Below are 27,323 nucleotides of genomic sequence, written 5' to 3' on the forward strand. Positions count from 1 at the left end.
TTAATTTTGTGCAAAGCATGTTACGCATCGAATGCAACTTTAGAAATCACTTTCAGAGATGCATTTATGTAAAAAATGGAAACTTACCTGATTTTCATGAAGCAAAGATTGCACTACAGTTTTTTTTATTTCAGTTTTTAAATGTATGGTTCAACAAATATTTTTTAAGTGAAAAATGCAACTACATTTTCTGTAATGTGCAGTGCATTAAATATTTTAAATGTATAAAATTTTGTTACTTTATTAAATAAATGACCGTACTTACAGTATGAAATGTTGGATGATATGTCAATCTATTTGTTGAAACATATTATGGTATTAATTACTTTAGTTTTTGATAATTTATGTATTTTTTAGTTTAAACTAATGAAATGATATTTGTTTAGCAGTTTCTGAAACTTTAGTTTTAATTGAAATGATTTGGATCAATTTTTATCATTCGCATGTTAAATATTTTAGTTTTTGTAAATAAATATGAAGTTAAAGATGAATTGTGCATGAATTATATGGCGTACGGTGGATATTTTGTGAATATGATTATTTTAGATTTATGCGAGCAACATTTTTCAAGAACGTTTGGAAGAAATATAAAATTACTGGTGTACAAATTGCTCCAAAAGCACCTGAACAACCATTTCCCACTTTTGGCTGGAGTCTTTTTTGCGCTGTTTTCTGCATTTCTTTAGTCTGCAAAGCGATCAATGTCGACTGGAGAAAAAAATCTGATGCCATGCGAAGAAGCCATCATCAAAGCTCATTGTCATAATGCTGATCCTGCGACCAATGTAAGCTTTTTGATTCTTCGATTGCCAAATTTTCTTTTTTTTCACATCATTTCACATTTTGAGGACGTGCAATTTCAGTTTATGATCAATTCAACTCTTGTTTATTTATTTTTAGTGCCATTTTGAAATCTACATGATTTGGTCATTCTTTACATTTTTAAAACTCTAACTCATTTGATTTTTAAATATTATTTGTAATGAATTTGAAGCTTTTTAGTTTTTTAATCCTGTTTTATTATTAGTATACATTTGTTCACAGTTAGATATCAGTGTATTCAGTGTTTAATTTTGAAACTTTATTTCAAACTAAATGAAATTTCAGTATCAAAAAATTTAATTAACCGAAGAAATCACTCCTGAGGTTTTACAACATTCTAGAAATACTTTATGCAGCAAACAATGCTTCGAATAAAAGATCCTGCAAAATCGATAGAATTTTACACTAAAGTTTTGGGCATGAGGTAAGTTTTTCGGTGAAGTTTCACATTTTTCCATTTTTAATTATGCTGAAAAATTCCTTTTACCTATTTTATAGATAAATGTCGGACATTTTATTGAATAATTGTATTATTTATTTGCTTAGCACTGCACTGTAGAATTTTGAAATTCTATTCAACTATTGCAAATAAAAAAGTCTCGTTTTCTCACTTTTCTTTTGCTTTTATTCTCACATGACTTTAAGTTCTTTGTAAATCATGAATAGCCTAATGTAATAATTAAATTTTTTATGGAATTAGAAAAAGAAAATTGTGAAAATTTTGTTAAAAAGATTTTTTTAATTCCAACTAATTACTTTGTTAGATTACTTCACCGTATGGATTTTTCCACCATGCAGTTTTCATTGTATTTCTTGGGATATGAAGATATCAGTTTGAAGCCTGGCGATTCCAATGCAGCTATAGAATGGACATTTTCCAGAAGAGCAACTCTGGAATTAACTCAGTAAGACTGAATTGCACGACTCTCTGTGAAGTGAAAATGCAGATAATTTTAATTTTGTCAGATATAATTTTAATTTTTCAAAGTTTTCTTAAATTGTACTTTTAGTTCACTTTATAATCCATTATTCATTCAATTTATGTTTTATTATTATTTAATGACTAGAACAATTTAGTAACTGGGGTACTGAAAATGATCCAGATCAAGCTTATCATAATGGAAATCAAGAACCCAGAGGCTTTGGTATACAGTTTATTTTTTTAGAAATTATCACATTTTTAATGTTGCAGGTCACATTGGAATAGCCGTTCCGGATGTGTACGAAGCATGTGCTCGTTTTGAAAAATTAAATGTAACTTTTGTTAAACGTCCGGATGATGGAAAAATGAAAGGAATAGCGTTTATTCAAGATCCGGATGGATATTACGTTGAAATTTTTAATCCATCCACATTACCTAGCATTATTTCTTCTTTTACACAACAATGACATTCTCAAAATAGTTGGGTAATGTGAAGAATATTTTAGATTTTTTTTTCTGGAACAGTAACATCTTGATATTGTGAATTTGAAAAGAAAGTAAATTCATTGGAAAAAAACAGTTGCATTTAATGAAAAAACTTAGACTTTTACTGGATTAAATATTTTTGCAAATTCAAAGCACCCAACAAGAGCTTGGGAATTTCTACATAGTCTTGTTGTTGGTGGGAAAAAGAGTCCGAGATGAGTGACGCAGGGCAAGTGAATAATGAATAGACGAAAGAGGCATATTTGAACAACAGTCGTTGGATATCTTCGTTAGCAGAGGTGGAAAAGCAAGATGCAAGCACGTCGTTGACAACAATACTCCCTGAAGTTGTGATCGGCGAATAGATGCCAGTTTTGACGACTTTGCTCGTGGAAACGACTTTCGATTCGACAAGTTTGTCGTTGTCAGCTTTAACAAAGATGCATTTTCCAACGGCAACTTTTTCAGCCATCAAAACCATCTCTTTGCCATCGCAGTTGGTCTGGTAAATCATGTGCAACGGTGTCAGTGAAAGTCGGTGTCCGGATTCTGTTTCCAGGTTAATAAACTGAGCTTTCGTCTCCTTTTGGGCGTGGATCCAAGTCATCACCGGACTGTATTCCAAATGTCCATTTTCACTACGCGTTAATACTTGAGCATCTTTTTTTTGTAAAAGATGTTTCATTTGCATACGTCCGTTGGTGGTCAAAACCCAGTCGTCTCCGTGAAAGCATCTGGCGCGTCCTCCATTTTCCACCATTTCAACAGCTGGCTGAAAAATCACACCATTATTATTATCTCATAAGAGTGAAAATTGTCGAATAATTGATAACCAAGAAGAATATGAAATTGATTAATTGAATAGATATTTTTTAATCAGTTCACTGAAAGCGGCTGTTAAAGAATGGGTTTTTTCAGTTATTTTTTTAATGTCTAACATTTTTTCAATGATAGATAAAATTGATTGAAATGAGCAATGAAATTTCAAGTTTGTTTTTATAAGTTTGAAAATTCCTTGGAATAAGAAAAAATATGAAATCATGGGGTGTAATTTTCGAGGATACTGTAGATGGAATATTTTCACTTAAAAATTATTTTTTGTTTTTATATAATGAATTAATAGTAAACGAATGAATAATTGAAGAAAGGAGAAATGTATTCGAAGAAAGATAACGAGTAATTATTGTGTACGTATGTGTGCATGCATGCGGGTGGGTATACCTCAGCTATAGCTTCAGTTTGAACGTTGGAAGCGATCAGATTGTCACAGGTGCAGGTGCATTTTTCTCTAGCTTCATGAATGAACAGGCAGTCGGTTCTTGTTAGCTCAGTGCAGGAGCGTTTCGAGCTGAGCTGACGTTGGATGAAGGTCCTCTCTCCGGCGTCGCCTGGGCACATGGCGGCGCCATTAGCCACTGTGGCGATCAGCATTAGCGTCAAGCCGAGCTCAAGCAGAAGCTTGTGCATCTTTTTGTCTGGCCGTGTCTTTTGGGATGTACAAAAGTCGGATGGTCAAGTAGAACTTTTAAAAGTGGAAAAATTGTGTCAAGCACTTTTTTCGACCTGTTCCAATTTGCAGGAAAACCAATCCCCAATATCGGGCAATCAATTTCATCAAGCCAACTGCTGCTGCAAGCAGTGTGGGGCGGTTTGGAAATTTCTCCGCACAAAACTTGCTCCCTACATCCTTTTTTCACATCTTCTTGTCCTTGGCAACGACCGGATATTGACTTGCTTGAAATTATCATCTGCCGCCAATTGGTTCTTTTTTCCCATTGGATCGCTTGCATTTTTCTTTGAAAGCTTTTCAAAATCTCGTGCGCGCTTTGTTTGTTTCAGGTTCCTCAAACTGTCACAAATTATTTTTCAATTATTTTTTGTCTCTAATTTTTTAGAAATACACAAACAGAAAAATAGTCTTTTTATTTTTGGTCAATTCTGTATAATTTTCAAAAAGCAAAAATTCTTATCCTCTCTTCATCTTCACAGTAGCAAACAGTAGCTTTGTTTTTATTTGGGTAAATTTTGTTTTCGTAATTTATTTATTTATTTGTTTATTTGTTTGTTTTTTAATGTAAATGAATTTAAAGCGTGCTGTTTTGTTTTGTTTTGAACGAAAATCATTCCATCACGCTTGTTGCTGCTGCATTGGAATTGGAACGGAAAGGGGCGGTGGCGAAAGGGAGCGTGTCGATTTGATTTCAACACACTTGCAGCCAACGGCTATTTTTGACGGAAATTTCATGGATTTGAACGCATAAAGCCTAAATTACTTTGACGCTACAAAATCGTCTTCGACCTGCGAAATAAATCTTTTATGCAGATTTTTTTTCCCAAATCAAAATTCAGGTGATAAGCAGTTGGAACAACAGCAATAAGTTATTATTCGAAAACACTTTTCTTACATTCAAAACACATTATAATATTTATTTCATTTTAATTAAATTAATCAATTGTTCTCATTTTATATTTTATCATATTCTCAAAATTAAATTGCTTATTCAAACTTGATGTTTCAAGAATTTCCAAGAAAATTTTTTTTTCATTGAAAATTAGCAAACTTTTCTCTTCATGCTCAATGGAAAAAAAAGAAATTCCTTCAAAAGCTTATTTCAAAAACTGGAAATTTAAAATGCTTGCTTCACAATGAAAATTATAGGTCAATGGAAGAAATGAAGCACACATTTTTATTTATCCAAAGAAAAAAAAACAAAATTATACAAATGATCCGATGAAAAATGTCATTTATTTATTCTATTGTTCATCTTTTGTGTAACATCATTATCGAAGGTTGACGTTCATTACAAAGTGGATTTTTTCTGAAATCATATTTCCGACACTGATGAAATGAATTCTGTCCTCTTTTGAAAATTCTGAACGTTCAATGCATGTCAAATTAGAAAGTATTTAATTTTTTTAATATTCAAATTCAATATATTCATTGTTTTAAAAGAAATTATTAAATGAACTTTCAAATTAATCCTAAAAAACGCTTTTAATATGCAAAAAATTATTAAAATTGTCAGTACAATAATTTGCTTTCAACTGAATTTCTTTACATTTGCAAAATCATAAATACAATTGTACAAAATAGAATATTATACTATACATGAGAAAAAAATATGCATGAAAATCTTTTTAACGCTGATCTGTAAAATGTTAGACATCATAATTTTAAACCATGCACCTACTTTAAGCGATTATTTATAAGTAAATGTATTTTAAATAAATCGCAATCTAACAGTCAAATATCCGTGCATTTTAAAATAATATGCTGTGAATGAATAATAACTTGCTGCTGAAACCTAAATTGGAAATGGTGTAAAACCAAAATTGCCTTTATTTAGCTTTGACCAACTCCAATTTAATCATGTTCATTCAGTCCTTGTTCCAGCTGAGAGCTAATGTAATGTACTGACCAAAATTAACGGATGGCTGGTCATAAGAACAGTTGCGAGAACATCGGCAAAGCAGTGGCACAATACTCCCACTAGCATGAAAGATCGATTAGCTAATACCGTAGTGTTCTGATAAAAATATGCATGAGATGTAAAAGGATATTTAATGATATATAAAAAAACGCTGCACTGTTGATGAAGGGAGAGGGAGAAAATGCATTTATGATATATTTTGTGTGCATAATGTGCTTATGTGAGAAGAATTCACAGAAAGTGTTGCGCGTTTTAATATCATAATGCTGTTTTTGGGGTAATTAATTTCAGTGCAAGGCATATTTCTTTACAAAGCAATTTTAAGTGAAGAAGAAACAATGTAACGATAATGATAATAACAAATGTAACAAAATAACTTTTAAATGCAATGAAGTTTGACATTATCACTTCACTTGTTTGTAGTAAAACTTAATCATATGTGAATATTATCACTGATGTTCTACGTGAGCAATGCAATATATCCAAACTGTTACTATGACTTTGTAGTGTAAAATTATAATTACCTGAGAAAAAGATGTATAGAAGAGTTGTTGCAGTTGTAAGCAGTCTTGCACTGAAGAGGTTGGTTTAGCTGTGGCTTGTGTGAACATTTAGTGCGTTTTAGTGAAATTCTAAACAACTAAAAAATTTTTTTTACTTTGAAAAAATTTCTGCATATTAGCGGATGGATAGTTGATTATTACAGTCTTGACAAATATTTGGAAAATTGGATGTAAAGTTTTACAAAAAAAACTTCAATTTATTCATCTTAATCAGAAATGAAGAAAATTGTTTCTTCTGGTAAATGAAGCAGTTTGAAACGAAGGACGAAATATTTAAATGCTATTCATTTATGTTATATTAAAAATTTTTTACTAATAGTTCAGAATATATTTTCAAAATGAACACCATTTCAGTTTCCAGCAAATAATTTCCATTTATATAGTTATTACAGACATTACAAATTAAAGGCTTTCTTCTTTTTGTGAAATATTTTTGACATTTTGCAGATATTTTATTTTAGTAGTTCTTATTAAAATTATATATATATATGTGAGCAAAAATAATACGTATGCAGGAAAATTAAAAAAATGAAATTGTTTAGACATTCTGAAATAATAAAATGTAGCTTATATTCAGAGCATAATATATTTGTCATCTTACTAAATAAAATTTTGTAAAGTGTTTGGTGAATAAATGCACGTTTATACTAATTCAGATGACTTTTATTCATATCTATGATTTAATGTAAAAATCTTTGCCATGTTTAAAAATAAACTTCAGAGTTTAACATTAATTAATAAATATTTCACAAAAAGAAAAAAAAAATAGATTTTGTAAATAATATAAGTTTCAGTTCTCACAGGTGACATAAAGTTCCAAAACTATTGAAAAAATATTTTTATTTTTAAAAAACAAAAATTTCAATTTAATGTTGGATAGAACAAGTTTAAATAAAATAAGTTGAATTATCACAGGAATTTATACATTTGTTGAATGAAAATTTGGCAGTGCATAAAGTTTTCGAAATCATCTGCTATAATTAAAGTAAAAAAATGCATAATTTTTGAAAATTAACTATTACGGCCACTAGTGGATCACGTGCTTGCTGATGTCAATCAAGCCGACAAGCAGAGAGGGAAGTTTAATATCGCCAACCGCCGTGCTGAACATCATCACTTCATAGAGTTGTTCTGGTAGAATGCTGGCCAACATCCGCCGCAGCCAACCGATATAAGCGAACGCGATCTTTTGCAAACCTTCGCTTCCAACAGTGGAAAAGCACGAAGCTAACACGTCGTCGACGACAATATTTCCTTCTGCAGTGATCGGTGAATAGAATCCGGCTTTAATTTCGCGTCTCAAGCTAGTGATTGTGCTTTCACGAAGCTGCTGACGTTGCTCATCCATCGTATAGACACATCTGCCGACGGTCAAATCTTTGGCCATTACGGATCTAGCTGGTCCGCCTTGACAATCACTTTCGTAAATCAAATGCAAATCTGTCAGTAGAAGCTTTTTCGAATTGTCCGTGACAATTTGCACAAATTCAGTTGAGCGATCTTTGTTCGCGTGAATCCAGCTGGTAATTGGCGAGTAGACTAAATTCTGATCGGCATCGCGTGCCAGAACACGCAAATTTGATTTTCCGAGGGCTTCTTTCATTTGCATTGGACCTTGTTCAGTTTGGACAATGGAATCGCCGTGGAAGCACCGGGCACGTCCCTAATTTTTCGAAAAACAATTTCAATTTGTGCAAGAGAAGGAGAAAATTAAATAAAATTATCATTACACAAAAGAATATTGTTTGTTCATTGCAATGATAGTGTATCGTTTGTATTATTACTATTATTTCATTTGCATATTTGAAGTGCAATAAAATTCTTCAAATGCTTTCAAGGTGAAAATTTACAACAATAGCCAGTTTACAAACGATATATCATTTGCAAAAGTGTAAGATGTCATAAAAGAAGTTGTAATTATTTCATCAAATCTGATTTCATGTTGACCTGTTTTCTTTGAAAATGAGAATCCACAAAATTCAATTATTTGCATTTATTGATAAAATTTAAACAATTCCTCCATTTCTTCATCACTGCTGTAATACTGCAATTTTTACCATAGAACATAGCATAGAATAAAGATATTTTTTGATAATTTAACTTTATAAAAATTTTTATCAACGTTGATGAATCAATTCAATTTCATTCATAATTTCCATGCAAATCGCCGCTAAACATTGATGAACAGAATATTTATTTGTTTATCTAATCAATTTCATTTATGCTATCAAACAATAAATGAATGATTTTAATATTCACAAATCATGATAAAATCTCCATTATTTATTATTGAAATCTTCATTTTCATTAGAAGGTCTTTTTATTTTACCATTTTAATAATCAAGTAAATGAATTGATGCAGACAAAAAATTAAAAGAACATGAATTAATAAATTGAGCAGTATTTTTATTGCATAAAATTTCAATAAAAGTATCAACTGATATTCGAATTAATTTAAAGATCAATAATTAATTTCTGATAACTCTGTTATGGTATGAATAAAAATTGAATCATTTTATTGAAATGTATTCTCAAATTTCAATAAAACACATTTAAATTTTACATTAAAAAAATCTGCTTCTTAATCTGCAAATTTATTTCCATAATGCTATTGTTGTTAATTTGTTCGTTTGTTTGATCAGTGAATTTAATCTTCATAAACACGCCCATCAGTTGTCGTATCATAACTTACTGATTGACCCGATTCAGATAAATTGCACACAACAATTGTCACATTTTTCAAACGCGTACATTTTTCATATTCTCACATTTGAACATGAAACTTGTCAAACATCAATAAATTAATTATTATTAAATCGGTTTTAAAAAAATAAAATAAAGAAAAAATTCATACAAAAAAATGCACGTAATGATTGATATAAGTGTAAAGAGAATAATTGACTGACTGTTCTATCAAATTAGGCAAATTAGAAAATAATATGAATTATTAAAATAATTAAAAAAAAAATTTTTTTTAATAATTACATTTTCACTTTCCGCTGCCACGACAGTTTGTTCGGCAGTATCGACGGATTGGATGAGACGTTCACAAAGGCATGGACATTTGTCCCGAGCTTCGTGAATGAACAAACATTCGTGACGCATGATCTCTTGGCAAGAAGATTTCTTGACCAACTGCGGCTGGATGAACGATTTGGCATCCGTCTCATCCGGACAAGTCAAACCGTGAACGGCCACAATTCCACCCCACCAACAGGAGATGATGCAGAAGATTAAGCTGAACATTGGAAATGGCAGTTTGGAAATTGATCGCATCAAGTTTTGTTATTATTGATAACAAGCGCTGCTGTCGTATGAAGATACTCAAACAAGCAGAATATAATGCTATATTATAAAGCAGAGATGTTAAATTTAGACAATTTCAACAAAATCTGGGACATTATTAAAATATAAATATTAACTGGTTTAAAATTAGATCACGTCCTCTCCGTACACACGCACAACTGGATCTTGCTTTCTTCGACGACCACCTTGCCTACCATTTCCTTATTGGATGCAAAAAGCAGCACGCTTCATCATCTTTTACTGCTACATTCGCCCAATTTCATTTACATCTCATCTTACATTAAAGGGAACAACCGGATTTATTGATGTTGTAAAAATTGGGCAATAATATCACATGCTTCACAATTATTCATAATCGACCATAGCGTTGTTCACTCATTGGTCATCTCCGTCTCTCTCTCTCTCTATGTGTGTGTGCGTTTCTTCTCATTTTCGCTTTCTCTTCTTCTACGGTACAATAAAATGGCCATTTCAAATTGTCACTTGTTGTTGTTGTTGTTTACACATGGTCAAACGACACTCTGTTTGCATCTCATCACAACAAAAATGTCATGCTTCACAACAAAACTTTCACTTGTGAAATGCTGTCACCATTTTCTCTTCGTAAACATTAAAAAAAGCTTATTACACTTTGTAAAAATATTATTTATTTATACCAATTTTTAGCATTGCCATTTTCCCATGATAATTTTTTGAATTGAACATCTCCATAAATTTTTCACAATATATACATACACACGGTCCAAAAAGGTACATGTCCACTATGTTCAATGCAAACCAACGTTCCAGTTGATCATTTGCCAGTAAAGTATGCGACATAAACAAGCTGTAAAATACTGTAAAGCTAACTTTCGAGTGCAATTTTCCAATCAGAACATGTTAACTTTTCAAATTTCATTTTCGCAAAATTTACAAATGAATCGCTTCGTTCACATGCAATTTCGACAATGCTAACATTTATGATAAACGAAATATTGCAACTGTTATCATTATCAGAATTGCAACATCTATAATCAATATGCAAAATGATTCAACATTTTCAAACGATCACAAACCAATAATATCTCAGTAAATAATGCAAAAATTATCAGTTGAATTTTAAATGTTAAATTAAAAATAACGCATAGTTATTTTCATAGTTTTTATTTTCTTAAACAATCATTACAGAACACCCTGACGTTATTATAATCGTTACAAAGATAAAAATTTAAATCTAACACAGCATACAACTTTTACATTAAATTCTCTCTACAAATTTCAGCAATGAATAAAAAAAGCATCGAGTATTTAAGTAAACAAAACTATTTACAATTTTTCTCCTCGTATAGAAAACCAAATCAAGACGTCAGTGGTGTTTCCGCTTCAGATAAAATCTGTTCCCAAGCGATCATTTTTTCCTCATGCTTCAACAACATATTTTTCTTCCTTTCAATCTCTTGTTTCATCTCATTAATTTCCTGAAAATCATATTCGTATCATGGGGTTGTTATTAAAAATTTTTTCCAACTTTATCTGAACATTTAAACTGAAAATATGAACAAAATGCTCAAATACCTCTTTCAACACTTCTTCAGGACAGTAAGCAGAGAACAAAGCATACAATCGAACAAAATGACGCTCTGAACGCCGAGCCGCTTCTATCAAACGATGCGTCGCAACTTCAGCGGCTAAAAACGTATTCAACAATAATCACTCGACTGCTGAAATTTGAATTTATTACAAACAAACAAAAAATATCTGTCATCACTTGTTTTAATTTCATCCGCTTCAATGTGCCGAGATTTCACTGGAACTGAAAGCAAAGTCAGGCAAGATTTCACCGCCTGTCTGAAATTGTTTATAACGTCACCGTTGTATTCTTCCATGCTAAGAATAATTTTGTAAAACAACGAGAAAAAAAAGCAATTCAATAATTTCAAAATATTTCACACGAATCGATCGATGATGAACAATAATCAAGAATATGAGAGAAAAAAAACAGAACAAAAGGGAACAAACAATTTTTATTCTTCAAATAATTCCAACAGAATTTTTACAACGCTTTGTGGAGCTGTAAAACAGATCCATCAGTGCAATGATGAAATCTAAAATAAAAACACAATTAATATAACTTGTAAAATCAAAATATCAAATCAAAACACTTCACTTTATAATAAAAATTCGATTTGATTAATTCATTCGACATATTTAATACTTATCGAATTTAAAAATCAATAAAGCATATTATTAAAATAAACTTTTTACCAATTACCTGTACATGCAAAAATACCACCAACAATGGCACAGATCCGTAATGCAAAAACAAATAAGGACGTTTTCGATTTTCGAATTAAGACCATCATTGGAGCAAAGTCGAAATAAATAAAAATTCCGCAACTACCGTGAGAACCTTGATCATGATCAATAATACGTCTCTTATGGGTGACGGAATATTGTGACGTGAACGTCTCCATCCCATTTAGGTCAGTTATTTTTGTAGGAACCACTTGAATATAATAATAGAACATATCCCGCCCTGAAAAAATAGTTCAAAAACGACAAACAATCAAACGTCTGCTTACTATCAAATGATTCTTTTTGAAATCCATCCAGTGGATTAATGATTCCAGCAATACGAGGACCAAAGCCAAATTTTTCAATTCGGTGAGAAAAATTAAAGCCTGAAACGTCTACCAATATGGAATACAATTACAGGATCCGAATAAAAAAGAATTTTTTAATATTAACTTTTCCTAAAGCAAAATTTCTGCATTGATTGTATAAAAATGATTTTAATTACCTTCATTTTGACGTCTTGCAAAAATAATAAAATTTGAAACTGCTTCCAATCGTACCGTTTCTTTGAACTTGATGCGCAATTTACCACGCAATTTGTTCATCAAAAAATAACCATGAATACGACACGCATCGACTATTGCTGTTTCGGTGGAGGAAGCATTGTTTTGGCGGTCAACTGCAAATTCGTGCAAATGCCGCCAAATTTCAAAGCCCAACGAATTTCTTTCACTCAAATGATGCAAACGTTCCGGAACATGCAGTTCCTTGGAAAATTAAAACATGCTTTTATAATAAGTCGAAAATGAAGTTTACAATCAACCACACCTTACACAAACGTATAATAAATTTTGGAATTTTTTATAAGTTATTCAAAATTTATTACAGTCTTATTTTTTTAATATATTTTATATCTTCCTTTACTTTGATAATTACTGCTTATTCTAATGACCTGTATGAAGTAATGTAGATTACTGTAGTTTGAACTTGATTTTCACATTTGAAATAAACATTCATCCGAACGTTTATTTAACAATTATTTGCAAGCAATTTGAAATTCGTATTAAACTGTGCATCAAAAATAGCATTAATAAATCTATACATAACGTTCTTCGTTTCTAGAAAACGATAATATTACTCATATTAAAAGTGAAATGAAATTACTACAGGTAAACGAAACAACAAATTTATAATTTGTGTCGAGTTAAACGTTATGTTTGAAATGATCTCTTACTCTCACTAAATGGTTTCTCACAATAGGAACCACTAATTTCAAGTGTAACTTTTGTCACCAAGCCCAAAAAATGTACACAAGAATTTAACACTGTTACTGAAACACATCCAAAAGACGTCAAATACATTTCAAATAGCACTACAATTTTAAATGTTGAAATAGAAAATCATCAAATATTGCTAGTTTACCTTGTAATGTGCAATAACTTACTCGAACATTGCGCAACATATTCCAGTACAGCTGAGCGTCAGGTGATAGCTTGAAGCGAACTGGAACCATGCTTACTTCTTCACTGGATGCAAGAGATTTCTGTTTTACCCCGTCCATGCTTGTTGCCAAGTATTCGCATTTCGTAGCAACAGTGAGATCAACGTACAACGTCAACTGACTATAAACAGAAAATCCTGCCGCAAAGAAATCAAATGCACCACTTACTCTTTGAATGATGTGTCCACAGTGAAAGTATACGCATAATATATTTCACTGAAGTACAAAAATTCACAGTAGATCAACCAGATGACAATAACCAGGAACGCCAGAAACACTTTACAGAAATAAATTGATTAAAAAAGAAATGAAAAATCAACAAATCCAAAATTGCACTTGCTTGCACCATGTGAAGCGCTGTATTCCATTCTGACGCTTTGGCGAATTTTAGGAAACGCATCCAATCGTTCCATGAAAGATATAACAGGTTTTTTCCGTTGTCGAACGCCAAACATTCTATTAAAAAACATTTTAAAAATTCATTGTAAATAAACTTTCACTTGCTTATCCTTTTTACATTGTGGGTGCATTCTTACATAATGGTCGTGATATTTATACTTGTAAGCAAAACTTTCGAGCATTTGTATTTGCTAAGACTCTTCAAAATGATGTACAATAATATCTGGGAGAAACCGAAACTTACAGATATAGATTGAACTATATGAATTACGGTAGCAAAATATACAAACAAGCTTAACAGTAACACTATATTTAGTAACTGAACAAACATAATACAATATCCAATCCAAATTAAAATTTACAGTAAAACAGTTCCCTACTTTATTTGTTCATTTAAATATTTTCTACTTGTACAAAAATAAAAATTACAAACACCTTACGAAAACACACTAAACACTAGATGAAAAATACAGACATGACGAGGGTGGCGCGGACGCCGACCCTCACACCCAAAAACTATGCAGTGAGCACGTCCCAGTTCGGGACGGCCCCAGAGGTCAGCTGCTTCGGAGTGCAATGAATCAGCCTCGCCCTGGAAGTTCGATCTTCCTGATCATCGAAACTTCCCTGCCAGGTAAGTATACTCAACTGGGCCCTATCATTCCCTCCCATAAAATGAATATAGTATCTGTTAATTGGGTTTTGTAATTTATTAACAAACATTAATCGACGATATTCACTTATATGATAATATTTGCAGAAGAACTGACCTTAATAATAAATGAACTTCATTTCACTATTATAGTAAATAAACATATTTTTACATTTCTACACTTCACATTGTGTATTGGGAACTTCTTTGCGTTCGCTCCTCTGGTAAGTGACTACTTACATTTATAATAACTTATAATTCATAAATCTTTAAATAATTAATGATGATTACAAATAAAACATTACATAGAATATCACACTGAAGAATTACAAAGCTGTAAGTTTTAATAAATTCAAATACTGCTGCGAATGCAGCTTCACAGTTACTGTCTATTCCAGTGGTTCCCAAAGTTCTGCGGACTGCGACCCACTTTTTAAACAGCAAGTTTTCACCAAAAGCTCACGAATGAATAACGGCACAAGTGAAGAATGGGCTTCCTTCCGTGTTGCCTTTATCACGGCATACGGCATATGGCCCAGGCGCCGTCTGTACAGACTCCGACGTATTTACTCCAATTTTCAGACCTTTGTCTTTTATAAAGTCATACTTTGCCTCGAAAGCTGCGACGAACCAAAATTCGTCTCACGATACACCAATGGGTCGCAATTCACATTTTGGTTACCACTGGCGTCTATTCTTCGAATCTTTCAAAATTGTTTATAATATCAGATTATGCTAGCGCTTTCTGTACAAGTTTCTACTGCTGTATGAAAAGAAATTCAATCAATTTACTGAACACACCATTTTTTAAACTTCAGCTATTTTTTAATATATCCATTTATTACTGTTTTATGTATGCATGTTTTCCTAACTTTGAAAAATAACTTTATCTTAACGCAATTGGAAACTGCAGAATTGCATAGTAAATTGATTGAATTTCTTTTTTATTAAATTGCACAGTAAATAATACTGTCAACACAACAAATCTTCAAATGGTGACACTAATTTTAAATGCAAATATATTAAAAAAACAAGCTAATTCAAAAGTAGTCTTTGTAAAGATTTGCATGCTGTTTATTTATTCTATGGCTGTCAATTGCACTCGAGAACGCAGCGTTGACTTACCACGTAAATTGTACATGGAAATCATTTATTGTTCGATTTGAAACATCGCATCAGTTGTAAATTATCATAAAGCATCTCTGAACAACGATTTCGCTTTGAATTCATTTTTAAAACAATTTTTGCATATGTTACAAAAAAATATAATCAAGTATTATTTTGAAATTGGAATAAAAAACACGCTCAATTCTTACTTAATTGTTGCGCTTCAACTTTAATAAATAACTTTTAAAAAAATTGCGTGCTTTATATAATTTTTATTTTTTTTAATAGATAATTTTTTCAAAAATTATTCGTCGAAAAAAAATTTGAAAATTCTTTTTCTTAACTGTTTTGCATTGGTTGCGTTACTATTTGCCAGTTTGATCTTGGCTGAATTTTCAAATTTGTTTCTAAAAGTAGCAAGTTGCAATTGATTCATTCACTGGCAGTATTCAACTTTTGCAACATTTAAGAAGAATTTATTGCAGCAGAAAGAAATTGATGATAATAATGAAAGTAGTCGAAGAAAGATTTGCCAGCGGTTGCCAAAAATAGATTCCATGATTAGTCGATAATGTGCATCACATTTGCAGTGAAAACTGCGGAAATTGTGTGTGATTTCAATTCAAAAAATAAAAAAAAATTCACATGAAAAGCAGGAATTTTTTTCCCTTTATTGAATTGATTTGCAAAACCCTTCGACTCGTCCGTGTAATTAATTAATTTTTTTCATTTCAGATCAGTTTATAACAAAAAAGTTTTTATAATTAAAAAAATATTCATCATTTATAAACAACTCAACTGAAGCTGCAATAATTATTAGTGAATATAGTTGATTGATTGAACTTGAAATCAATTTCAATTTTGCTATTTGAGTAGAAGGTAGAAAAAATAAAAACATTCATTTTTCATACATGAATAATAAATAAATGATGCTACTTTCTTTCATCACGTTTTGAAATGAATTAAAATAGATGAATAAAGAAATTTTGAATTAACATATAAAAAAACATTCATCCTAATGTATTTTCTGAAGTAATATAGAGGCGCGTTTGCATAATTTCGCACAAATAATTGAAGTTCATCATTCATTCATTCATTCATTATTATTACTGCCTTGTTAATAATGAATGAATTGTCATTTTCTTCTATACTTTTCGCACACATGCGCCCACGTATGGAACAAAAAGCAATCACTTACAGGTTTACAAGTTTTACAAAAACAGCAAGTGAGTGAGAAAGTAAACAACAAACAAGCATATCATCAAAAGAAACAACAAATTCCCCCTCTCCATTATATTTTATACGACGTGAAAGTAGTATAAATTGGTTCACACCATATGATGGAAGACAAAATATTTCACATTTTTATTCAAAAAGTACAATTTATTAAAAATAAAAAATAATAATTACTAGAATAAAAGAAAAAAAAAGAAATTTTTTAAGAGGTCGTCCAAGAAATAAGATCGAAAAGAAATGCAAAGCGAAAGTGTTGTGCATGCCAACTGAACTGACAAGAGCAAAATGATGAAATGTTATATTATGAAACTGAAAAAGAAACAAGTAAAAAATGAATAAATATTAAAAAATAAAGTATAACTTATTCTTTTTTTTAAGTAAGCCACTCCTCTGTTTGTTGATTTTCCAGCTTGATCTGAGCCGACGACAAACTAACTAACTAATTGACAAAGCAGATCAGATCAGATCAGATCAGATCAGATCAAAGAGGAAGATAAGCTGAAGAAGTTGTCGGTAAAGCGGAATGCATGATGTAATTGAAATTGTTCATCGCTTCTTGTCCGATAGTGTTGATTGCCGTTGGGTTGGTAGTAGTAGATGGATTGGGTGGATAAAATGCGTGGCCCAGGAAATTTTCACATCCAGCAGCAGCGGCCGCAGCAGCAGCAGCAGCAGCAACAGCAGCATGGCTTATCGCATGAGATGGATCGTTGTTGCATGGCAACGTCCCACCATTACCATTACTACCACCACTAGCGCTAGCAGTAGCACCAGCACCAACACCAATACCAACACCAACATTACCAGCAGCAGCAGCCGCGGCATTGAACATCACATCCGAATAAACAAACGGGAATAAAGAAAACAACGGAAACACTGATGCAGTCGTGTTCGGGATACTACCACCACCAGAAGCCGCAGCAGCAGCAGCAGCAGCAGCAGCAGCAACTGCCGAATAAGGTACTCTTGGATCGTTCACTTTCGACGGCAATACCCGTAAAGTGTTGATAGGAAGTGCAAAAATATCGGAAGAAGAGATCTGGCTCAGTTGAGGCAAACTTTGGTTCAAATAACACTCTTCATTTCCATTCCATTTTGCCAGAGTACTACCACAATTACTACTACTGCTGCTGCTACTACTACAACTACTGACTGAATGCTCTCCATAAGGGTGCAAAAATCCTCCATATCCGTCATTACGAACTGGTGTCGATTTCGTCGGATATGCCAACAACATTTCACTTTCCCGCATATCGCATAATAATTCAGCTAAAACGTAGAGTATTTTTTCAAATAAAATAAAATAAAATAAAATTAATTACCAGTTTCTCCAGCCGATACTGTACTAGCGGATGATTGTGATTCCGGTCTGATGCAATGATTGGCCACCAGTTGACCATGAAAAAGACCACTACCACCAGCAGCAGCAGCAGCAGCTGAAGTGTACAATGGAGCCTGAGTTGATGGAAATTGTGTTACAGTTGGTCGCAATAATAATAAATGTTCTAAAAATAAAAGTTGTTGTTTTATATGGTTGCATAAAATAAAATAAAATAATTGCATTTTATCATACGATCAGCAGCAGCAGCAGCGGTGGCAGCAACAGCAACAGATGACCGTTGTTCAATAGGCAACACCCCATTGATTAGCGCACAGTTGTTGTTTTCTGATGCTCGTCGTTCCGCCTGCCGTTGCATTGTCGAAAGTTGAATGCAAAGACGTTCTTTCTCGAACCTGAGGCATTTTTCTTGTTGTTCCAAATCCTGCCAAATAGAAAAAGTGAGATACAAGATGTGTTTTAAGATACGATTTACATATATATACAGATATAATTAAAAAAAATATGCACTTTCAAATAGCTGCACGATTTGGTCAACAGACTCAACGTGGTGTGACGACTGACATCCGCTCCTAGTGGAATCAGCGCTTTCAAATTGTCCAAGCATTGTCTCAAGTGGGCTCTTCTGTAAAAATAATGGAAACTTGACTAAATCGAGGGGTCAAATCAACCGTGCCAATAAAAATTCACTCGCACTCACCTTCCTTTCTCCAATTCATTATGAGATGCCCTAAAATCATAAATCTCACCAATAAAAAAAATATATATATATACATATAACAACAAAAATGCAAATTGAAGTTTAAAAAAAACAATATTCATCCCAACAAAAAAAATTCACATCGAATAGCAACTGCGTTGAAAATTTGCCTTCCAATAAATAAATAATTTGCATAAAAAGGAACAGAAAATTTTCGGATTTGTTTTGACAACTGTCAAAAGCACAATGTCGTCGCATTGTTATAACAACCTTGAATCAGCAAGAAAACGACAACAAAAATTGAATCACCTGCTTTTGCTGACAGTTTCTACGTATAAAAACATGCCTCTGAATTTCCCGAACAAAAAAAAGCCAATTTTTCACCACCCACACATCGTATATGCTGGTAAAATATTACACACAACAACAACAACAACAACAAAAAATAATCAATTTTTTCTAAATATAATTTCAATAATAATAAATGAGCAATTTGGGTGGATTTTTTTTTCCGAAAATTGTTACCCACAACTGAATCTATGAATCATTGAAACAGAAGAAAAGTGGTTTTTTTTAAATACAGATGATATTATATATGTAGAATAGCGGAAAAACTGGCTTTTCATCAAATTGCAATAAACCCCACAAAAAAATCAAATAAAACACACAACTAACCTTTGGAAGAAAACTTTTCAAAAGACAATAGCAAGGTCATTCTATCTATTATTTATTTGTTTATTTATTTCTTTATTTATTTATTCAAGTACAGTACAGTACAGTAACACAAAATTTGAAGTTGAAAGAAAGTGATGAATGAGAATCTATAAATGATGATGAAGAAAAAAGAAGAGCACACGAATGACGAATAACAGCTGGCGTTGATTTGGTCAAGGATGACGACGACGACGACGACTTCGACGCTGTCATGCGTTGATAAAATAAAATAAATAAAATAAAAAGCCAATAGCCGGCATCGTAACACGCCACTAACAAGAACAACAATCAATTTTTCCTATTATTACTATTTTTTTGTTCAAACTAACATATTTATATATTCAGAAAATTATCCACCTCTGTGAAATATTGCTCTTGTTTTCAATAAAATGCAAAAGAAGAAGAAGAACTATTTTTCACAAGTAAAATCAAATTAATAAAACTCATCAAATATATTATATTAAAAAAAGAATAAAATATCTGTTATTTTTTTAAACAAATGCTGCTGTTGTAGAAGTCGAATATCGCAGTGGTAATTTATAACAAAAAAACGTTGCTGCATATTGACAAAAATTGAAAATTTTTGCTCGGCAGCACACAAATTCTCTAGGCTAGTAGCACTTGTCAATCATGACAACACGCAAAGCATGACGAAACTCGACGATGCATCATCATCATTTTAAGAGAAAGAAGAAGAAAGAGGAGAGAGGAAGAGGAAAAGAGGGAGGGGGAGGGGGAAATGGAAATTGTGCAATTACCACATGACACGCACTTATCGTGAACAAAAGACTCTCTCGTTTTCTTACTGTACTCGACCACGTGACAAATTTTTACATTACACGCTGTTGTGTGTTGTTATTCTTTTTTGTTGAAGAACTTTTCCCAACAACCGACCGACCGGACGAGAATTTAAAACGATCGATCGATACCAACTTTGCACAATATATACTAAATATACTATATGAAAAACTCTCGCGCATCTCGACGACAACAACAACAACAACCGCTTTAACAATAAAATGGACATTCAAATTTTTATATAATATGCACACACACACACACACAACAGACATTACTAAATCTTCGCTAATGATAAAATCAATTTTAACCGATTCTTGCTTCATTCGGTCAAAATTGAAAAAAGAAATATATTTGAAATTTCCCATGATAAATAAAATAATCAATTTTCAAAAAAAAACATAGATATACATATATTTTAAAATACTCTTCACACAGCAGAGCCTGAGGAATTAAAGAATTTGATGCTGCTACGTTGAAAAATGCCAACTTTCAGCTCGCGTTCAAAAATCTACTTTTTCACAGATCAACAACAACTGGCGTGCCAAAAGCTATTATTTAAAGCGGTTGGTTGTCTGTCGTAGTCTCGTTGTCGATTCAACAACCATGCCAACAAAAGACACAAATAACGTGTTTGAAAAATTGTGTGAAATATTCGACAATTTGACTGAGATTAATTTAAAAAAAAGAAGAAAAATCTAACAAATAATCTCACCAATTATCTTTTTTACTTTCTGAATCAATCTGCCAAAGTAGAAGTTTTTCTTTCTTCTTTTTTTTCAATTTCAAAAGTAACATTTGAATGAATGAAAAAAAATCATTTCCTGATTTACAATTGTCAAGGCAGTGAGAAAGAGAAAACACATTACATATACACACACACAGACAGACAGACAGACAGACAGAAACAGATAGAGACAGAGCTAACAAGTACAAACAATTAAGCAAAAGTATGAAAACATCGAAATTGATCTTCTTGCATAAATAAAAATTCATAGTACAAAATCTTTACATGGCAAACAATCGTTGCAAATAGTCAATTTGAAATGAGTCAGTCAGTCAGTCAGTCAATGTGTGGTAAATAAATTTTCAAATTTCACCTTCCTTCTAAATTGTGGAACAAAGATCCCCACCACAAATCGAAAGATGCAAAAAATTTTCCCTCTTTCACCAACATTCATCATCACAATCAACACTGGTCGATGACAAAAATGTGTCAGCTTTTTAACTTTTTTTTCTTTTTAAATTTATTACGTTGAAAAGCAATAAACAACAGTCGTGCTTATTCGAATCAAAGCGGTTGAATATAGTCAAATAAATTTCGCCAATTTCAAATGTTCCACCCCCACCCTTGTTACGAACAAGAAAATCATCCATCGACTGTTCATCAATAAAACCATCAGAAGATCGACATGCTTATAAATATATATATACTTAGTTTTTTCTTTCATCCTCGATTACACTACCTGAATCTTCATTCTCAAAAATGTTCACAATTTCTTTTCTTATACAAACAACTTTTAACAAAATTTCCAAAGCTGATCTTAATTTCTAAATAAAATCGATTGTACATGTACAAATAAATAGAATGATAATGGTTTTGAGAAAAATAGCCCAAATTTCAATTGTACACTAACTTTTTTTCGGAAAAAGTGATTTAATAAATAAAAAAATAATAATTTTTCATCTTTTCAAGTTTCTTCGATTGCTCTGAGAAGCAGCAGCAGCAGCAGCAGCCGAGTTCGAATTGAGCTTTCACAGAAAACACTTCTATTTCTCATTGCATGCTTGTGTGAAATCGAACGCGGAATCCATTTCCAGGCAACTTAACTAACCAACTGAAACAAACTGCTCGCTCTAGCTTGCTTGTTATTCTGTTCGTTCGATCCGTGCAAAGAATGAGAAAATAAATATTCACGCCAAGAACTATTATTATTATTATTGGAATGGAAAATTTTCTTCTTCTTCTTCTTCTTCTTCTTATTATTATTATTATTATTCTACTTCTCATAAGTTGTCATGGTTTATGGGAGATGAGGGGTAATTTTTCACAAATTGAACGAACAAGTAAAAATATTCCAACGGAGATTTCTGGACGGGCTCATTTTGCAAACTTGTTATAATAATAATAATAATAATAATAATCAAGCCTGGCAGGTTTTTTTCTATCATTAAGTTCAACAACAGTACAACCGTTGAATAAAATTTTTGCACACTGACTATGAAGGCAATGTGTTGAAAATTGTCTCATTTTTGTCCGATAAAATCTGCACCCAGAAAAGAAAAAATTGACAACTATTTTTATAATAAAGAATGAAATAATTTTTCACATTTTAAAAATAAGCAACAGAAAAAGAGAGAGAGAGAGAGAAAGTTGACGTGAATTAATTTATCATTTTGATTTTGAATTGAAAAAAGAAATGGGCAAAATTCTTATCAATTTCACCGCTTTGAAAATAAAAATAAAAAAAAGTGACAAACTGAACAACAAGCTTCATCCAACAAAAGCTCCCCCATTCTTTCTTTGTCTCTCTCACCATGCCAATTCACCAATAATGTAACAACAGCTCTTTTCTGAAGAAGAAACAACTACTTCCCATTATTATATATTCAAACTTTAAATTTGTTTCAAACTTATGACGCATGTCAAGAGAAGAAAAAATAATAACAACAACAAAAAAGTTTGGTTTGCGTTGAAAAATTACAACCAACAGAGAAGATGGTGAGAGTTGGAAAAAAAATTTTCAAACAACATTTTCGCATAACATTGCTGCGTCGTTGACTGTAGTAATGAATGATAAATAGACAAGACAAAAAGTGACTGACCTGTTGTTGGCTGGAGACGATGGATTGTCTGACGAAGTTACTGACAAATCAGTAAGTGTTGATTCTTGATAGCAGGGTCGCTTGGCAGCATTAAACGGCGTGAACAATTCATCATCTTCCTCTTCTTCTACCTCATCATCATCATCATCATCATCATCGTCGTCGTCGTCGTCGTCTTCTTCTTCTTCTTCCTCTACATCGTCGTCCTCGTCCTCGTCATCATCACCATCATTATCATTAACATCATTATTATCGTCGGTGTCAGCGTCGTCTTCGTCATCATCTTCACCTTCTTCATCATCGTCATCTGCCAAAAAGTTTTCACTTTTTGTAACTGTTGATGTGGTTATAGAATTGCCATTTCTTCTTTCCAATGTTAGCAATGGCGAAATACATTTTTCCACTGCAAAAGATTGATCTAATATGAAAGAAAGAAAAATATAAATAAAAACTAATAATAATCACAACATTCTCGAATCAATATTATTATTATTATTACTCACCACGTTCGTAATTTTCAATAAAAGCGGCCGCTTTGATTAAATCTGCTATACTCATCGAGTCTAGGTAAAGTGACAATGATGCTTTAAAAAATTATCAACGGCAACTAATGATTATAATTTCAAATTCTACAACTTTTCAGAAGCCGAAACCGACCGCCGTCGAAACACACTGACGCCCGTTGCCGGTGAACGACGTCTTTTAACTCGGACGATCGACCAATCAACGTCGCGCCAGAAACGAAACGTGCAACGTCAACGCGCAAAGCGCCTTCTGTTGGCTGCAATTTCTTTTTTCTTCTACTCGTTTTGAAAAGAACCGGTCACACGCCGGTTCGAGCTTGTGAAAGCAAAATCGCTGCAGAACCGGAGATGCGACGTTCGTTGAATGAATGAAAAGAAAAAATCGAACAACCCAATCCCGCAACGTCGAAATCAACCACTGCCACACCCGAAAAGCTCCAACAACGCACGCGACGAGCTTCCAGTGGATGTTTGCGTCCCAGCGTGGGCAGTGGTCGTTCAATGGCAATTGCCGCTGTGGGCGACAATGAAATTACCGACAAGCGGACCAGTTTTGCAACAAAGCACTGAAAATCAACACACTGCAAGCTTTCTACTCTTTCACACTGTCCAGATGTTCCATCAATTCGAAATAAACAAATAACTCCGATCACCCACGTTAATAATTGTACATGATTTTCATTTAGATTACTATATTACAGTATTCAGGTTATTTTCGAAATGCATCATTTTTTCAAAATAATTTGGTTAATTTAAAATTTCATAAACATCATTGAACAAAACTATTAGAAATTTTTTAAAATCGGATACATTTTTTATAAGAAAAAAACAGTTTGAAATATTTCAACAGAAAATTACAACTGATCATTGCATGTCGTACGTGTATTTGAATGGACAAAAATTGAACATTTGAATTTATTGATCAGCGACACAACTTTACCTACACCGCAGTGTCCATTTTTATAAACGAGCTGATTTTCATACTCATCGCAAAAATGAAACTGATTTCAAAATTTTTTTTCGCTCACTTATTTAATTTAAAGCTTAATAATTACAATAATAAAAGTTGTTCATTTATTTTAAATAAAAATTTGTTTCTGCTTTTCTGTATAAAATCACAAACATATCTTGATTTGATGTTTTTTACACTTCAAACTGCTGTTCATTATCAACTTTTACATTTATAACATGCTGTTCCTTGTTTATACTGCAGAAATGTGTTCCATAATTGTATTTGTTGCGTAAAAACTCATTTGAGCATAACTTAAAACTAAAATTGCAAGCTTTTTAATTAATAATGAAATGAACCTCTTGCAAACAAACTATTCAATATTCATCCAGTTTCATCTATTTTCAGCATTAAAAATTATCATATTTATCGAAAAAAGTTTCAAGTTTTATCGTCTTGCATCATCACAAATACCTTTAATGCGTCTTGCTACATCTGCTGCTGAAATTGCTCGCCGAATTCGAGGCGGAATCAGTTCACTAATAGTTTCATTTGTTTATTACGATGATCAAAAAGTGTTTTATAAAACTATCAACTGATTTGTTCAAACGTTCTAATAAAAAAAATTTCAATCAAATGTTATGCAGGTTTATAAAATTGCACGTGATAGCACTTAATTTTACTGTAATTAGAATGCAATTTTATTTTGGCGTTTCCAAGCATTTATAAAAATTTTTAATAGTATATTTCCTTTAAAATTTGACAATATTATGTATTTATAATATTTTGAATGTATTCCTGACCCATTTATTATCAACAGAACTTTATAGAAACTTTATAGAATTTCTAGAAACAATGTACCTGCACATCATAACCAGAGGGTGGTATATAATGCGCCGTCTTTACGTATTTTAGTCATTTATTTCAGTGTCCAGCCTAGTGTCCGGTTGACAATAGTTTGTGTGTGCTAAAATGTCGTTGAATCCGTGGATGAATCCTTGGGGTGATGATGGCTATCCTTATTGGCCAGCAATGCGACCAGCTCGTTTTTTCGAAGACTTGGGACGCATGATACGCAATGTAGATGATATGTGCCGTATTGGGCAACAGATGGAGAATTCAGTTCAGCGTCATGTTTGTGGTGCAACTACGGAAGTTGTGAACAACGATAACAAATTTGAGGTGGCTTTGGATGTGAGACATTTCAAGCCTGAAGAATTGACGGTGAAGACTATCGACAATCGTTTGGTTATTACTGGAAAACACGAAGAGAAGCAAGATGAACACGGCTTTATCAAGCGCGAATTTACACGTTCTTACTATTTGCCTAAAGGAGTAAAGCCTGAACAGTTTACTTCTAATTTGTCGGCTGACGGAAAGCTGATCGTTACTGCGCCGAAGATGGCTATTGAAGGAAGCAAGGAACATAGAATTCCGATCGCGAACGTTGCAGCAAACAAGAAATGATATTCCTTGAAAGCAGCATTGCGAATAGAGTTGTGTCAGTGATTAAAATTTCGTAGTCTGTGTTCTTCAATGTTTAAAGTTGTGGTGTGGTTTTTTGTAATTCTTGTGTGCGTAAATTTTGCGTTGTTCTTGTCTTGTCTGCTTAAATCTTGTATTTCGAAATCATTTTTAGAAAATTGCCTTTTTATATAGCATAGTTAATTTAAACTATTATCATGAATTGCTGACACAACTGATGAGTGAATAAAAGCTTTGGACAAAATTTTGTTTTGTGAATTTAAAAGTGACAATAAATGGTAGCATTTGTTTCAGTAATCGTAGCCGTGTATCGATGCGTACGCTTGTTCGCAAAGTAAACTTCAATGCGTATCAAATAAAAGCTGCATGAAGTTTCGGCAAAGAAACATTAATTAAAGTTGCAAAATTTGATCGTAGGTGTGAGAGGTTTCGTAAAGTTTTTGCAATTGGGAAGATCTTCAGTGATTATATTTAGTATGCAATGAGTCATTCGAGGTCTGTAATTTATTTTAATTTTCAAGTAATAAACAAATGTCAGAGTTTATATTGTTATTATTCCATTTTAGGTTAAAAAATTTTTCAATATCCGATTTGTTTTAAAATGTATTTTTTAAAATTTGTCGACGGCAGTGATCAAATATAAAACAAGTGCAATGGAACTGCACATTTTTATTTAGTGTAAATGTCATGCAACACATACAGAATTATAATTTTACATTAAATTGTACCAAATCACTTTCTGATTTTGAAATAGGTAATCGTGATGGCAAAAATTGCAACTGATTTGTATAAATTTCAAGGCAACTTGTAAAAACTCTTATCAAATCTGCATTCAAGTAAATGTTTTTGGGAAATAATTTTTCACATGTATCCACTCTGGAGTGAAATAAGTAAAATTGAAAAGATTTGAAAACGAAACATTCAAGAGCAATTCAAACAAACGTAGTTTTTATCATTTGTTTTTTCAAATCCCACACCCACTTGTTTCAAAATTCTTCTTCTGAAACTTTAAAAATCACCAAAAACAACTACATTACAATGATAAATTTGGAGATTTCATTGAAAAAACGAGATTGTTTATCAAAAGCAATTTATGAAGAAACAAATACAAAAAACAGTAATGTCTACATTTCTGAAAAATTAGTTTTTAAGCATTTTTTTGACTCTTTAAATCCATGTTGCTAAATTTGTTTTTCAGCTTTTGCATGTCAAAAGTTGAAAAATGAAACTGTTCATTTTCACGCATAATGGTGAATTATGAAACGCTAAATTCTTGCTGCTCAGTGGTG

General features: G+C 32.2%; 9 protein-coding genes and 1 non-coding gene across 10 annotated transcripts; 5 read left to right on the forward strand and 5 right to left on the reverse strand.

Annotated features, from left to right (window-relative positions):
- Window positions 1-17: 17 nt before the first annotated feature.
- On the forward strand, window positions 18-2,449 carry Tsp_11062 (glyoxalase family protein). The gene is given in 8 exon segments (XM_003381913.1): window positions 18-118; window positions 547-667; window positions 687-785; window positions 1,179-1,246; window positions 1,587-1,727; window positions 1,900-1,967; window positions 2,015-2,151; window positions 2,384-2,449. 8 exon segments carry the CDS (start codon window positions 18-20, stop codon window positions 2,447-2,449), a joined length of 801 nt encoding a protein of 266 aa, XP_003381961.1.
- A 1,144-nt stretch (window positions 2,450-3,593) lies between these two features.
- On the forward strand, window positions 3,594-4,491 carry Tsp_11063 (hypothetical protein). Its single transcript, XM_003381914.1, has 3 exons — window positions 3,594-3,741; window positions 3,810-3,991; window positions 4,321-4,491. Exons 1-3 carry the CDS (start codon window positions 3,594-3,596, stop codon window positions 4,489-4,491), a joined length of 501 nt encoding a protein of 166 aa, XP_003381962.1.
- Window positions 4,492-6,762: 2,271 nt separating this feature from the next.
- Window positions 6,763-9,470, reverse strand: Tsp_11064 (hint module superfamily). The gene is made up of 3 exons (XM_003381915.1): window positions 9,210-9,470; window positions 7,264-7,887; window positions 6,763-6,771 (listed from the first exon to the last, which is right to left on the reverse strand). The coding sequence occupies exons 1-3, from the start codon at window positions 9,468-9,470 to the stop codon at window positions 6,763-6,765; spliced, it is 894 nt and encodes a 297-aa protein (XP_003381963.1).
- Window positions 9,471-10,374: 904 nt separating this feature from the next.
- On the reverse strand, window positions 10,375-11,395 carry Tsp_11065 (hypothetical protein). Its single transcript, XM_003381916.1, has 4 exons — window positions 11,278-11,395; window positions 11,085-11,197; window positions 10,875-10,987; window positions 10,375-10,537 (listed from the first exon to the last, which is right to left on the reverse strand). The coding sequence occupies exons 1-4, from the start codon at window positions 11,393-11,395 to the stop codon at window positions 10,375-10,377; spliced, it is 507 nt and encodes a 168-aa protein (XP_003381964.1).
- A 145-nt stretch (window positions 11,396-11,540) lies between these two features.
- On the reverse strand, window positions 11,541-13,760 carry Tsp_11066 (conserved hypothetical protein). The gene is made up of 6 exons (XM_003381917.1): window positions 13,642-13,760; window positions 13,249-13,426; window positions 12,310-12,571; window positions 12,092-12,190; window positions 11,782-12,045; window positions 11,541-11,614 (listed from the first exon to the last, which is right to left on the reverse strand). The coding sequence occupies exons 1-6, from the start codon at window positions 13,758-13,760 to the stop codon at window positions 11,541-11,543; spliced, it is 996 nt and encodes a 331-aa protein (XP_003381965.1).
- Window positions 13,761-14,183: 423 nt separating this feature from the next.
- Window positions 14,184-14,346, reverse strand: Tsp_11067. Its single transcript has one exon. It is a non-coding gene; the product is annotated as a U1 spliceosomal RNA (small nuclear RNA).
- Window positions 14,347-17,180: 2,834 nt separating this feature from the next.
- On the reverse strand, window positions 17,181-18,996 carry Tsp_11068 (putative helix-loop-helix DNA-binding domain protein). Its single transcript, XM_003381918.1, has 6 exons — window positions 18,944-18,996; window positions 18,739-18,768; window positions 18,549-18,663; window positions 18,273-18,462; window positions 18,022-18,204; window positions 17,181-17,968 (listed from the first exon to the last, which is right to left on the reverse strand). The coding sequence occupies exons 1-6, from the start codon at window positions 18,994-18,996 to the stop codon at window positions 17,181-17,183; spliced, it is 1,359 nt and encodes a 452-aa protein (XP_003381966.1).
- Window positions 18,997-22,969: 3,973 nt separating this feature from the next.
- Window positions 22,970-23,768, forward strand: Tsp_11069 (hypothetical protein). Its single transcript, XM_003381919.1, has 4 exons — window positions 22,970-22,978; window positions 23,056-23,127; window positions 23,149-23,393; window positions 23,720-23,768. Exons 1-4 carry the CDS (start codon window positions 22,970-22,972, stop codon window positions 23,766-23,768), a joined length of 375 nt encoding a protein of 124 aa, XP_003381967.1.
- A 196-nt stretch (window positions 23,769-23,964) lies between these two features.
- Tsp_11070 (hypothetical protein) lies at window positions 23,965-25,500 on the forward strand. Its single transcript, XM_003381920.1, has 5 exons — window positions 23,965-24,215; window positions 24,302-24,308; window positions 24,996-25,126; window positions 25,400-25,455; window positions 25,478-25,500. The coding sequence occupies exons 1-5, from the start codon at window positions 23,965-23,967 to the stop codon at window positions 25,498-25,500; spliced, it is 468 nt and encodes a 155-aa protein (XP_003381968.1).
- A 21-nt stretch (window positions 25,501-25,521) lies between these two features.
- On the forward strand, window positions 25,522-26,016 carry Tsp_11071 (heat shock protein beta-1). Its single transcript, XM_003381921.1, has one exon. It carries the CDS (start codon window positions 25,522-25,524, stop codon window positions 26,014-26,016), a length of 495 nt encoding a protein of 164 aa, XP_003381969.1.
- The last annotated feature ends 1,307 nt before the right edge of the window (window positions 26,017-27,323 follow it).

This window comes from Trichinella spiralis, assembly GCF_000181795.1.
Source record: "Trichinella spiralis strain ISS 195 chromosome Unknown Scfld1, whole genome shotgun sequence".
Taxonomy (NCBI): domain Eukaryota; kingdom Metazoa; phylum Nematoda; class Enoplea; order Trichinellida; family Trichinellidae; genus Trichinella; species Trichinella spiralis.